Raw genomic sequence first — 12,981 nt, 5'->3', positions numbered from 1 at the left:
ATTATGCAGACCTAATGCTGGGTGTTTATCTGACATTAAAGGAATAATTCAACATTTTGCGCTCTAGTGTATCAACAGCACCTGTATTGCATATGGAATGTGCAAGCGTTTCTTGTACAGAGAAAATAACAGAAAACCAGTTGATTCAGCAATTCATAATGGAATTCTACGAGCTATTGTTATATAAATATTTTAAAGGTATGCATATACATTTTATTCACCACTTTAATAAGAGCGCCTGTAACTCTGTTCATTTATGCAATTACCTAAATCATGTGGTATTTGTGCAATGCATCAAATCATGCAGGTACAAGTCAAGTGTTTCAATTAATGCTTACATCAAATGATTTAGAAAAGAAAAGACATTTACGACAGAACGGAGAAAAAAATATGATCTCAGAGATTTTGACTATAGCGTGGTTGTTGGTGCCAGACAGGATGTTTTGAGTATTTCGGAAACTACTGATCTGCTGGGATTTTCACACAAAGTTGTTCTGTGGATATAAACACCTTGTTGGTGAGAATAAAATGTCTAGACTGGCTCAACCTGAAAGGATAGTTACTGTCACTCAAATAAAAATATTCTTTGCAACCTCAGTGAGTAGAAAAGCATATAAATATACAACAGCAGAAAACTACATCGGGTTCCAGCCCTGAAGAGGAATCTGAGCCTACATTAGGCAGAAGCTCTTCGACACTGGACAGTTAAAGATGGGAAGAACTGGAAATATTGTCTGATAGAGATAATCCTACGCGAACAACAGTTTCTGAAATACTTAAACATTACATTTACATTTACAGCATTTGGCAGAACCCCTATCCAGAGCGACATACAAAAGTGATTAAATCTCTAACATTGGATACATCAACTCTGGGTCACTGGGTTACATACTTACTGTTATGATTCAGCCCGGACTTTGGCCACGTGCATGTGTTTGTTATTGTTCCCCGTCACGTGTCTGCGACATACAAAAGTGCTTAAATCTCTAACATTGGATACATCAACTCTGGGTCACTGGGTTACATACTTACTGTTATGATTCAGCCCGGACTTTGGCCACGTGCATGTGTTTGTTATTGTTCCTCGTCACGTGTCTGCCCCGCCTTCGTCTGCTCCTCCCTGTCACCACACCTGCTCCTCATTATGTCATTATTGTCTTGTGTATAAATGTAATCTACTGTTGTCTTTGTCCTGTCTTCAGTCCGTGTCCTGTTTCATGTTTCCTTTATTATTAAACCCTGTTTTGTTTTGCTATCCTGCGACTGGGTCCGTTTCTGTCCCGGGTCATGACACTTACGGTACCATGAGTCTAATACATTGTTCAAGTTTTTGTTTTTGTTTTTAACCCGGCCTAAAAATACAACCAATGTAATCTGAATGAAACAATGCCATTGAGTTTTGAGCAATGAGTTTTGTCTAATTATTAACACTGTAGTGCGGTCGATATTGTGTGCAATCAGGATTATTTTCGTAACAAATAACCACAAAAACATTTTAAGATTTAAAGCTTAATCATTTTTACCAGTACACTGATGTTTCGTTTAGACGGCTGAATGGAAATCGAGTTATCAGACATTTTCATACACTGTAAGCTAATGAATTATTTTATCACCACGTCTGAGAGAAAATGAGTCAGAACACTTTTGCTCTTCAGTCTGAGGTGTTTTTACTTCTGTTGGGATAACCTTAAACAGAGATTTAGTGATTGAAGGTAACACCCTTAAATTTTAGATGCTTATGAAAAAGCACTTGGGGCATCTCAGAGAGCAAATTTGCTTGATATCACTATTTACTTTAAAGATAAAAGCATTAGTGTGGGAAAAAAAACAGGTTTTTTTTTAACTTCACTATGAGGGACACGGTGGGTTAGTGGTTTGCACGTTTGCCTCACACCTCCGGGGTTGGGGGTTCGATTCCCGCCTCCGCCTTGTGTGTGTGGAGTTTGCATGTTCTCTCCGTGCCTCGGGGGTTTCCTCCGGGTACTCCGGTTTCCTCCCCTTTTCCAAAGACATGCATGGTAGGTTGATCGGCATCTCTGGAAAATTGTCCGTAGTGTGTGATTGCGTGAGTGAATGAGAGTGTGTGTGTGCCCTGCGATGGGTTGGCACTCCGTCCAGGGTGTATCCTGCCTTGATGCCCGATGATGCCTGAGATAGGCACAGGCTCCCCGTGACCCGAGAAGTTTGGATAAGTGGTAGAAAATGAATGAATGAATGAATGAATGAATTAATTAATTAATTAATTAATTAATGAACTTCGCTATGAATATTCGGTAAAAACAGAAATACTTATGAAAATCTATACAGTAGCTCCTGTAAGCCTCGATCGTCTACTTTCATATGAGCCATTAAGCACCACTGTGGAGTGTGACATGACAGACAGTGATTCTGAACATTGGAACAAAACAAACGGACAATTTCATTTAATTGCCTCTGGAGAAACCATAAACACATTCTCCCAATGTATAATTATTGATAGACTTCAAAAACATCTTTTAGACTTCATTATAAGTAAGATTAGAATCAACATATTTCTCCATTTATTCAACAGTCTGTGATAATTGTCACATTATTTGTGCCATGCATGTGCTATATGTTTGGTTGAAGAACACTATTTCCTTTAAGTGGTTAGTGGTACCCAAAGAACCTGCCTCAGATTTATTTATCTTCATTCTCATTTCATATATCTGTCACTGTCATTACATCAACCTTTGAACCTGTCCTAAACATTTATATTTCATCCCTACCAAGGCGCAAGGACAAAATGAGTGATGTCGACGTTGACGAAGAAGAATGCCATTGTAAAGAAGCCTCAGTTATTTTTAGTCTTAGAGGATATTGCCACCACCTTTTCATCTTAATGTGTCTTCAGTTGAAGCAGTTTATAGCTTTGACAGCTAAAGCGAAGCATGCAGAATTTCAATGGCCGAGGCAAATATCTTAAAGTCTGCCCTCAAGCGTGTCTCCTGCATGAGGTGTTCTGATGGAGAGAGCTGTTAGCGACTCTCTCTGGTGATCTTGCTCTTGATCATCGTGACAGCTTGTTCAGCTGATTTTCAGGGGGTCACAAGAATCTACACACTTGTTTACAAGTACACATCTGGATTTAGGATGTTGCAGCATGCTGCAGAAGCCCTGTGGCCTCCTCAGTAATATGCTTGGGTATTACATTAGTTGCTTTAACTCGCAGTAGCTGTGAGGATTAGAAGTCATTTGGAAAGCAGCAAGAGGCCATGCTACAGCTGTTTCTCCATGTAGAAGCACACATATGAGTTCCAGCTTCTCTGTCGGGAACCACAGCAGCATAAATACACAGCACACTCCTACGCTTTCACTGGGTCTGACACAACACAAAAAAGGCATAAGAAGAAAGAACAGGCTTAATAACGGTGTACGGGTACAAGGAGATCCTTGTCCGGCGTGTCTGACTGGGATAAATTGTGGGTGAATGAGCAAGATGTTCGGGTGTGTGTTGTTTGTTTGGCCCTCCTTGACTGTGTGAGTGTGTGAATATGCTGCCAAGTGTACATCTTATGCTTTCAGTTCGGTTCTGTGCCTCAGATCAACATCTAAGTGCAATGTTATTATGCAACAGACAAACATAACTAACTGCATAATAAAAGAACTAGCTGAAATAAGTAGCATTGTTGTGCACTTAAGATTGTCACTATAGCATTGCTCTGATTGTCACATCTAACAGAATACAATTTTGCAATACAGAAATCCAATAAAGCAAAGGCATGTCTACAGAATAATAATAGACCCATATTCGTAGGAGTAGAAACACAGTCACACATGGAAACCAGCGTGAACAGACTCCTATGTAACTAAGCTTTTTTTATTTGTTCACTATGGATTTTTTCCCCTCAGGGGAGATCTGTCATAGCTAATGTCAGATGGAAAAAGAATTGTGTGCAGCTCTGGGGTTCTCAGGGTCAGATCTGGACTTGCCTTGCGTCGCAGGCAGAAATTGTACCGCTCAAGCAGAAACGTTGGCAAATCACCTTTCTTTGTATCTTTCACTAAGCCAGCAAAAAGTGTAGATGACTTTTGCTACGAGGTCTTTGTGTGTGTGTGTGTGTGTGTGTGTGTGTGTGTGTGTGTGTGTGTGTGTGTGTGTGTGTGTGTGTGTTTGCAAAAAAGTGAAAGTATGAATCCACACATGTTACATCTCAGGATATAAAAAAAAAGTCTTTGCTTATTTGGTGATAGCCCTAATTATCATGTATCCCATATAGGTAAGATATCAATTTGCATAATGTGGATTTAACGAGGCACTAATGACCTTGACAGGAGGCTAATGACCCAGAGCTGTGTGTGTACAGAGGGAGGTTGCATGTATTTCCACATAGCCACTGTGAGCCAGTATGTGAGTCAGTGTGTGAGTCAGTGTGTGAGCCAGTGTGTGAGCCAGACTCCTTCCATTAAACCACACTTTGATGAACTCTACATGCTGTGAGCTTCCCTTGTAATTGGGGCTTGGTACAGTATAACGAGACAATGAGGACACGCATATGTGTGTGTGTGTGTGTGTGTGTGTGTGTGTGTGTGTGTGTGTGTGTGTGTGTGTGTGTGTGTGAGTGTGTGTGTGTGTGTGTTAGTTCCCACGAGGAGAGTTTACGTCAACTTCCCTCCGAATTCAAATTAAAGTCACACTCAGCTGGATACCGGTATCATCTGTATAAATCATTTTGCTTTTTTGTTGCTGTCTACTTCAGCCATATAAAAAAAGAAAAGCCATTGAAGCGGGCTACATAGCGTGAATTTTATAGCTTTGCTAGAGCTCATGCTGAAACGGAAAAGATTTCATCAGTGAATAACAAATGAATTTGCAAACAGTTCAGCAGCAAGAGAGTTATTTGTGCCCAGAGCAGCATGATGATAATCTCACGCTTGCTTGTTTCACAAAGACGAGCTTGTCCTCATGTATGTGACCATATTTCCTCAGGAAATGTCGGGATAAAACATTGATAGGTAGAGACGCATTGCAGGAGATGTGTTTTTGTCGTGGAAACAGAGATGAAATAGCAAGGTTAATTGCCTTCGAGAGGAGTACAACTGTAGTATCCTATAATAATATCATTTTGGATTGGAATCTGTTTAAGTGTCCTTGATTACGCAGTTGAAACATTTCACTTGTTACGTTGCACACAATTTATACGGCGCATGTTAATTACATGTGGCTTCATATGCACTAGGAAATTTTCCTTTTTGAGTATTCATTTTTCATTTTATTTTCTTCAATCGTAGGGCATCTGTTCATTTATTTTCACACGATCACGCACATGTATATTGGTGTAATTAACCCCTAGACCCTGAATTTAAAGAATCCATATGCAAAGTTTAATTGCAGTCAAAAACACACATACAAAATAATGAGTGTGAGAGGCAAAAAAACAAGATCAAGGGAAAGGCACAGGTCAAAACCCAAACATGCAGAGAAAAGGAAATCCAAATCCAAATCCAAAACACAACCCAAGAAAAAGGCAACAAGAAAAACACAGCAAAAGCCTGTACACAGAAAAGCAATAGGAAACAAAGAACGAACAGCTTGATACATCGCAGGCTATCAATACTTCACAAAGAGCAGTGTTAAGAACATGCTATATATAGGAACAAACCAGGAAGTGTCCCTTTACTCGAGGAGATTCAATATTCTGGAGAGGGCTCCCTCTGGTGGTTAGGAGGAGGCATAGCAGGGGAAATTATAATCCACAACTGGATTACCTTGTACATTTGCAAGACATGATATGGTGAAATTTACCTTTGCGTGTTTTTCAGAATCAATTCATTGTCACAAATCCTCAGTGTTTGAGCTTGTTCTTTGTTTTCCATGAGCCTTTGTTTAGTTTTAGTTCTGTTACAGGACCTGAGCTGTCATTGGTGTGTTCCCCATGTGTTCACCTGTTTGTGGTTATGTTTTAATTATATTTGTTTATTTAAACATTTCTATTTTGTTGTGAAGTCTTGACATTTGTCAAGTTTTTATGTTTCCTGTCACCTTTTTACCCTTGATAATAGATTATCCCAGTTTACTGCAGCCCACTTGAAATCTTAGAAAATAATTTGTTGTGGTTGTTTGATTTTTTTCCCCCACACACAATAAAGAAAATGTATGTGTGTAACTGTCAGAGGTGTGTGAGAGCTGTGAATCATTTCTCTAATGGAGTGAGTAGTGATGTTTCATTGAGGGTTGAATTACCTTCACACACACACACACACACACACACACACACACACACACACACACACACACACACACACACACACACACACACACACACACACACACACAGAGCAGCTGTAACCCACAGTAGTGGTATAAAATGTGTGAATATGTAGACATAGAAATTCTCTATGCTATTCCCAAATCTAAAATATTTCCTTTTAAAATATTTCCTAAATGCTCATATTCGTGCAAAACCAACGATTGATTTCCGTGGCATAATATGTGTTAAAATAAATCCTAGAGGAAACTGCAGTGTGTTTAATGAGCTGTTAAATATAACTTGTCAAAATATAAAGGTGTCATAGTAGGGTACGATGGTATCAACAACACACAAACATGCTTTTTTATGGCACAGGATATAAATATGTAAAATAAGATGTTTTGTATTTTTGTAAATGCTTATATCTAACCCTAATCTAACCCTCTGTAAAAAAAATAATAATATATAATATAATATAACTTGTATTACAAAAAAAAACACAGTCAGGATATTTTAGACCTACAAATTCACACACACAGACACACAAACACACACACACACACACACACACACACACACACACACACACATACACACACAAACACACACACACACACACACACACACACATAGTCCTCCTGCAGTTATCCTCCAAGTCTGCACTTTAATGCGCTATTCCCTAAGTGTGCATGTCTATAAAAATGGACCTTTAGGAAACAGTGTCTTTACAATCCTGATATGTCATTACTCAATAAAATGCTTTTGCTGTGCAGATGCGTGACAATGACTAGTCAGACTTTCATCATTTTTTATGAAGACAAATGAGCTTCAGATCTGTTCATCCATTTTTATACAAAACCTGAATCACAAGATCACACTGACAAATAAATGATGCACTGTGGGGAAATCATAGCCTCTTCTATAAATGGTGTTGATTTAGAAGTAACCAGCTATGATGAAGTTAATGTTGTTCTTAAAACATTAGCTGAGAACTTATCGAAGATCGGTGACAGTGATCAGTGATAAGAAGAATATGGTATATGAAGAATACAACACCGTAGGATGTTCTGTTGTTGGCAAATAATCAACCCACCCACCCTTTCACTGGTTATTTTGTTATAGCAGCACTCTACATTGTGCTCCCTTACATAGAGGACATTCAGGAGCACATTTATATTCCCTTAAAATCCCAGCTCATTACTAATTCATTCATTTGAAAGCATATAATTCATTTACTAATATTAATTATTCAGTGACTACCATTCAACTAATAGAAAAGATGTGTAGTTATGTAACTACAAAAGGAATGGATGGACACACACACACACACACACACACACACACACACACACACACACACATGCGGGCATGCCTGAAATTGATAGCTTGTTACTTTTTCAAGGTCGTACACAACACGCTAAAGACTTTCCATGTCCGCCAAATAAACGATGGCATTTAATTTATTATATTTAAAAAAGCACACACACAGAATGCACAATGCCAAATGCTTCATACGCCCGTATTTGAAAAGTTCTCCTGCTTTTAACATAATGAATTAAGGAACAGAATACAAGCAAGAAATGATACCTGTTGTCCTGTTCTGTTACTTGTATGAGCTAGGAAAAGGAAATGCATTTGCTGCCGTGAGACATTACAAAGTGTTGTATGATTGCATGTCATTGTATGTGCTTTCTTGATTTCTTCTCAGGTTTGCAGTGCTGAGAGACCCAGCAGGCTGGCTCAGTGTAAACCCGGTGAAAGGCACAGTAAACACTACAGGCACGCTGGACCGTGAGTCTCCTCATGTCCACAATAACCGCTACAGTGCAGTGTTCATGGCCACAGACAATGGTAAGAGTGTCATCTCACTCTACTCTACACAATAGCTTAACTATTTCAGCTTTCTGAACTCTCGCCATCTAAATAATGTTCCTTTGTTGGCCTCCTAATAATAGTGTGTATGCTCTTCTAACAGGTTTGGCAGATATTCATGAACATTATTATAATGTTCTTATTGTATGATGCAGGACAAATTGTTGTGCTTTGTGAAATTGCTTCAAGGCATGTTTGGTGTTTTTTTATTTTTATTTTTTTATTTGCACCTTTTTACTAAGGCACAATTTCAGTACTGTAATTGGCACAATATGTGTTTAACTCTGACTTTTTAGTGGAATGAATTGGCACCCTGTGCCATAATTGGCCCTGAACGTTTGTAAATGGCAATGAAGAATGTTGTGAATACTAAGTGGTGACTGCTTTGTCTTTTAAATTGCAGTCAGAACCATTGCCAATATCACATCGGAACCCTTTGGAGAGTTATTTGTACCAGTCATCAGTGGAGCTTAGAGCTCAGTAAGGGTCGTGCATTATCCTCCTGGTACAAAAAATTACACGGTCTCAGGCACAGAATGCACGGCCCCAGTCTCAGTGATCTCTGGGTAATGTAGTTATTCCTTTTGCTTGGCATTTGCGGAGATTAAATTAACCCAAAGTCGATGAGGTGTCCCTAATTGTTGCAGATGGGAGCGAGGAGATTTGGTGTTTGGGAAGAGGGTTGAGCAGGGTTCTCATGTGTGTCAGTCATTCTGGCCTTGCTCAGTTTCTTCACCTTGGCATCTTGCTACTTCTCCCATCCCCTCTGTGAGTGAAAGAAGAAGAAGAAAGATGACTCTCTGGAAGTGCTCCATTAACAGATGTGTGATATTGCTTTAGCAGCAGGGGTCTGCCAATGGCATGGACTGGTACAAATCTGAGACATTGAAGCAGGAAAGAATCATCTTCTTCACCTCTTCTCTCTCTCTCCCTATCGCTCCTTCAGTCACTCTTCCCTCTCCTACAGTACATAAATTCACAGATGACATGAGAAGTGATCTTCTTCTCTATGTGCCCAGGTGTTTCCGATGTCATTAACCCCCTTTCCTGTACATATCTCTTATGTCGAATGAGGGAATAAGTGGGACTAGACAGGACTCTCATGAGATATGCCCTTAAATGTCTCATGTGACAAGATGAAGCCTGAATAATCCTAGACAGAGAAATAAAGTGTGCGCATGGGCCGTAAATGATAAGCTGGCCTTGTTAGTTCTCAGAAAAAGACTTTATGTTTAGCATAATGCTTATTAGTCACCAGGTATTATTTGAAAATGAATTAATTTATGTTTTTATCTAAGTTCTAACCGTGCCATTCGTTTCTCTTGTGCAAGGCTGGAAACCTCTAGATAACACAAATCACTCTGCTAAAGAAAACTGCACATAGTTTTGCATCTGTCCAATTTACCTACTGGAGTGTTTTGAGAAGCAAACAATCGTGGACATATTGAAAACGCGATAAACTCCTGATACAGTAGTAAACAAAGCACAGGACCAGACTGCAGACTCTGAGGAAGCAAGAATATCTCTATGCTAAATGTGTGCATTTTCAGAGAACACAGAGAGAGACGCACATTAATTAATATGTGGAAGATAGAGCTGGTTGAAATGGTTACGAAAACAGACATTTAAATAAAACTTAAAGATCCATCCCAGAGATTATAATAAAACATGAAACAAAATGTTCAGCAGATCTTTTAAATCATCACTTTATAGAAGAGAACATCTAGTTAACCAAAACATCAATATCATTTTATTAACTCAATAAATCAAAAGAACAAATTAAAAGTGATAAAATGGCCTGCATACCACACACACACACACACACACACACACACACACACACACACACACACACACACACACACACACACACACATTAAGCTTTCATGACCTGAAATCAGTATCTTGTGGCTACAAATTAACTTACAATTGAACTACAATCATCCCGGTGGGACATTTCGTGCCAGCAGTTACTCTATATAGTTACAGAAAGCGAAGAAAACAGATAGCTACTACAACCAGGAAGAAATGTGACAAAAAACAGTAATGATAATAAGGAAATAAAAAATGAGATTATTAAAATACTTAAATACTTAATATAAGAATAAACATAATGTAGGGATATTATCCTTGTTACAGTGTTATAATGAAATAAGTGAGCAAAGTAACCTGTCTGAGTCTTTAGTGAACCTCCCAGTGACAGTGTACCAAACTTGAAGTATACCTGTTGCAGGGTCAGGTTTTACACTGTCTTCTCTGAAGCGCAGGAGAGGGCAACAATTCAGTGTTCATAGCCAAAAATCAAAAATGGGCAAAAAGGAGTGGTGCTGTAGAGACTGAGAGCAGCCAGGAGGAATGATTTTGTGCGGCGTTCTGTGGAACATGTTGGTGACCTCAGATAATGATTCTGTGTAATTTCGGAGAGGCATTGTCTAGAAGATTGTGCAGAATCCTTCTCTCAGACACCTTCTCCAAGGAGTCGAGTCCCTCCCCGATAACAGAGCTCGGCTTTCACTCTGTTTGCATCAGCTGCCTTAATCCTGCTGCCCCAGTACACCACAGCATGAATGGCACTGGCCATTACTGCCTGAAAACATCTGTTTCTAACAGACTATAGCCTCCTGGGGAAGTAAAGTCAAATCTGCAGTTTATAAAAGATAAAAATGCAACCTAATTGGATATGCTGGATCAAACTGTTATTTTATAAACTGATAAATAATAATAAGGGATGAAGCTATAGTGTTAAAAGAAACCAAATTTGAAGTGATTAATATGCTGAGAACCTTAAATTCAGCAATACAGTATACAGATTATACCTGTATACTTGAAACCTTTTAGTTTATTTTAACCTTTTTCCTCATTCATATATCATTGTATAAGGGTGTACGTTATTTGATTATTACTTTCGAATGGTCTCAGATGTTTGTCTCAACGTATCACGTTATGTCTGCAATTTTATCCTGCATTTTCTGCCCCCTGATTTTAAGGGTTAAAGGTACGTACTTGTGTTTAATGACACTACTGAGAAGAGCTGTCTTAGCCGACTTTACTCAAAAAACAATCTGGCAACCTTGGAAGTGTGATCTACATGCAGGTCATTTTAATGGGAAACTGAGAAACTCAGCTTATACACCCGAGTAAACCGACTCTGAAGACGATTGACTTTTCTTGCTTTAAAATCGATGTCATTTTCTGACTTAAGTAGCTGAATTAAGTCTTCTTTAAGTAACTCTGAATCTAAACTTGAGGGCATGAAGAAGCTCAGTGTTATGGACTAGAGTGTACATATAAGGATATTTCTTCTTCTTCTTCTTCTTCTTCTTCTTCTTCTTCTTCTTCTTCTTATTATTATTATTATTATTATTATTATTATTATTATTATTATTATTATTATTATTATTAAAATACAATTTTTTTAAGAAGAAAAAACTCCAGAGCAATTCTGTGATCTTTTTACCATCCTGAAGCTAAATATTCTGTTTATGGAGCTGCCAACACAACACTTGTAATCATTGCCATTGGTACATACTGTAAACCTGTTCAGGGATGTCAGACTGAATCTGAACACTGTGTTCACCATTACTCTATGAGGAGTGTGTAGTGTTGGGGTGTTAGCACCTGTACTGACTCCATTTTTTTCCTGTGGTCATTTTTTTATATCTTAAAACGCATAGTCTATAACAGACGCCTTGCTCTGCTATGAGCTGTCAGATGATTGCATGACACGAGAGTCCTGCTGGTCACTAACAGGTTATCGATCCAGTCCAGTCTGCCATGTCTCTATTTGGAGAGCTCAGGAGATGAATGTTGCTGCTCCCCCGGTGACCACAGAGGGGGACGGTACTGACAGCTGACATAAGCTGGAAAAAGACAAGAAAGAACAAAGCAGGACAACATAGATGAGGTAAAAGAGAAGGAAGTGAAAGCAAGGATTAGGGTGAAGGAATAGGTGAAACTGTGAAGGTGTGTGTATGTGCGTGTATAGCTCTATAGTTCCCAAAGGTCTGTCTGACACACACATAACCTTTTTCTGTGTGCAGAAACAAACAGCTCCATTTCACAGATGTTGTGTGAAGCTGCACCTTTGTGAAAAGTCAGAGTTGGTGAGCCAACTTCTGTAACTTCATCGACACTTGTTCATGTCTCATCCATAGGGGCATGCTGTGGTTTCAACACAGACACAGGTTCCATCGTGAGCGTATAATTCTACTCGGAAGCTCAGACACATTTTTCTCCCACTTCTTTATTCCCTACTGAGCCAGCAGATGTTCATTCGGTCCATTCCTCTTTGAGTGTGAGTGAGTACATGAGTGTGTGTACATATGCTCATTCGCTCATATTCGTCTTGCATGATTATGTGCTCGAAAGCTACTCATTATTTGCTTTTTCGTATTTTTTTATAATCTCAGTCGTATTTTTCTTTGCAGTCATCTTTAAGATGTCTTGTTTGTATATCAGCAGTGACAGAGATAAAAAGTGGCGTATTAAATCTATTGCGCATTTCAACATTATTACTGTAGATGTGCTGCACTGTCACTGAAATTGCTCTGACACATGTATCAGACTGGATTCCCCTCTGCCTCACTCATTGAGAAATGGCATTTGTATGTCTTGTTCTGGGTTTTTTTTTCTGCCATATTGGAGGCTTCCTGGCTAGTTTGTGGTTTCTTAATATAAGAATAAATGACTCCCTAGTAGGCTGAGCTTGTCATACAGAGCAGCGATGGTACATGAACAATGCAAAGTGTAAAGCAATATAGGTTTCAGATTTATGTCAGAGTAAACGAGTGTTTATCAGGAATGCTAGCATATGGTGAGAGTATTGCTTGCACCAGACATTGAGAATGAGAGGACACCATGCTGTTTGTGCATGTGCTACACTGTATATACTGTATATACT

The 12,981-nt window shown here is 38.9% G+C and overlaps 1 protein-coding gene across 1 annotated transcript in view; it reads left to right on the top strand.

Moving 5' to 3' along the window:
* Nucleotides 1-12,981, top strand: part of cdh13 (cadherin 13, H-cadherin (heart)) — a 321,756-nt gene that overhangs the window by 286,640 nt on the left and 22,135 nt on the right. The window contains exon 12 of the mRNA XM_027161229.2: nt 7,918-8,060. Within this exon, the coding sequence (XP_027017030.1) occupies nt 7,918-8,060 (143 nt within the window). The remainder of the gene's footprint in view (nt 1-7,917; nt 8,061-12,981) is intronic.

Source organism: Tachysurus fulvidraco, chromosome 13 (assembly GCF_022655615.1).
Source record: "Tachysurus fulvidraco isolate hzauxx_2018 chromosome 13, HZAU_PFXX_2.0, whole genome shotgun sequence".
Lineage (NCBI taxonomy): Eukaryota > Metazoa > Chordata > Actinopteri > Siluriformes > Bagridae > Tachysurus > Tachysurus fulvidraco.
This window is presented reverse-complemented; position numbering and strand designations above follow the sequence as displayed.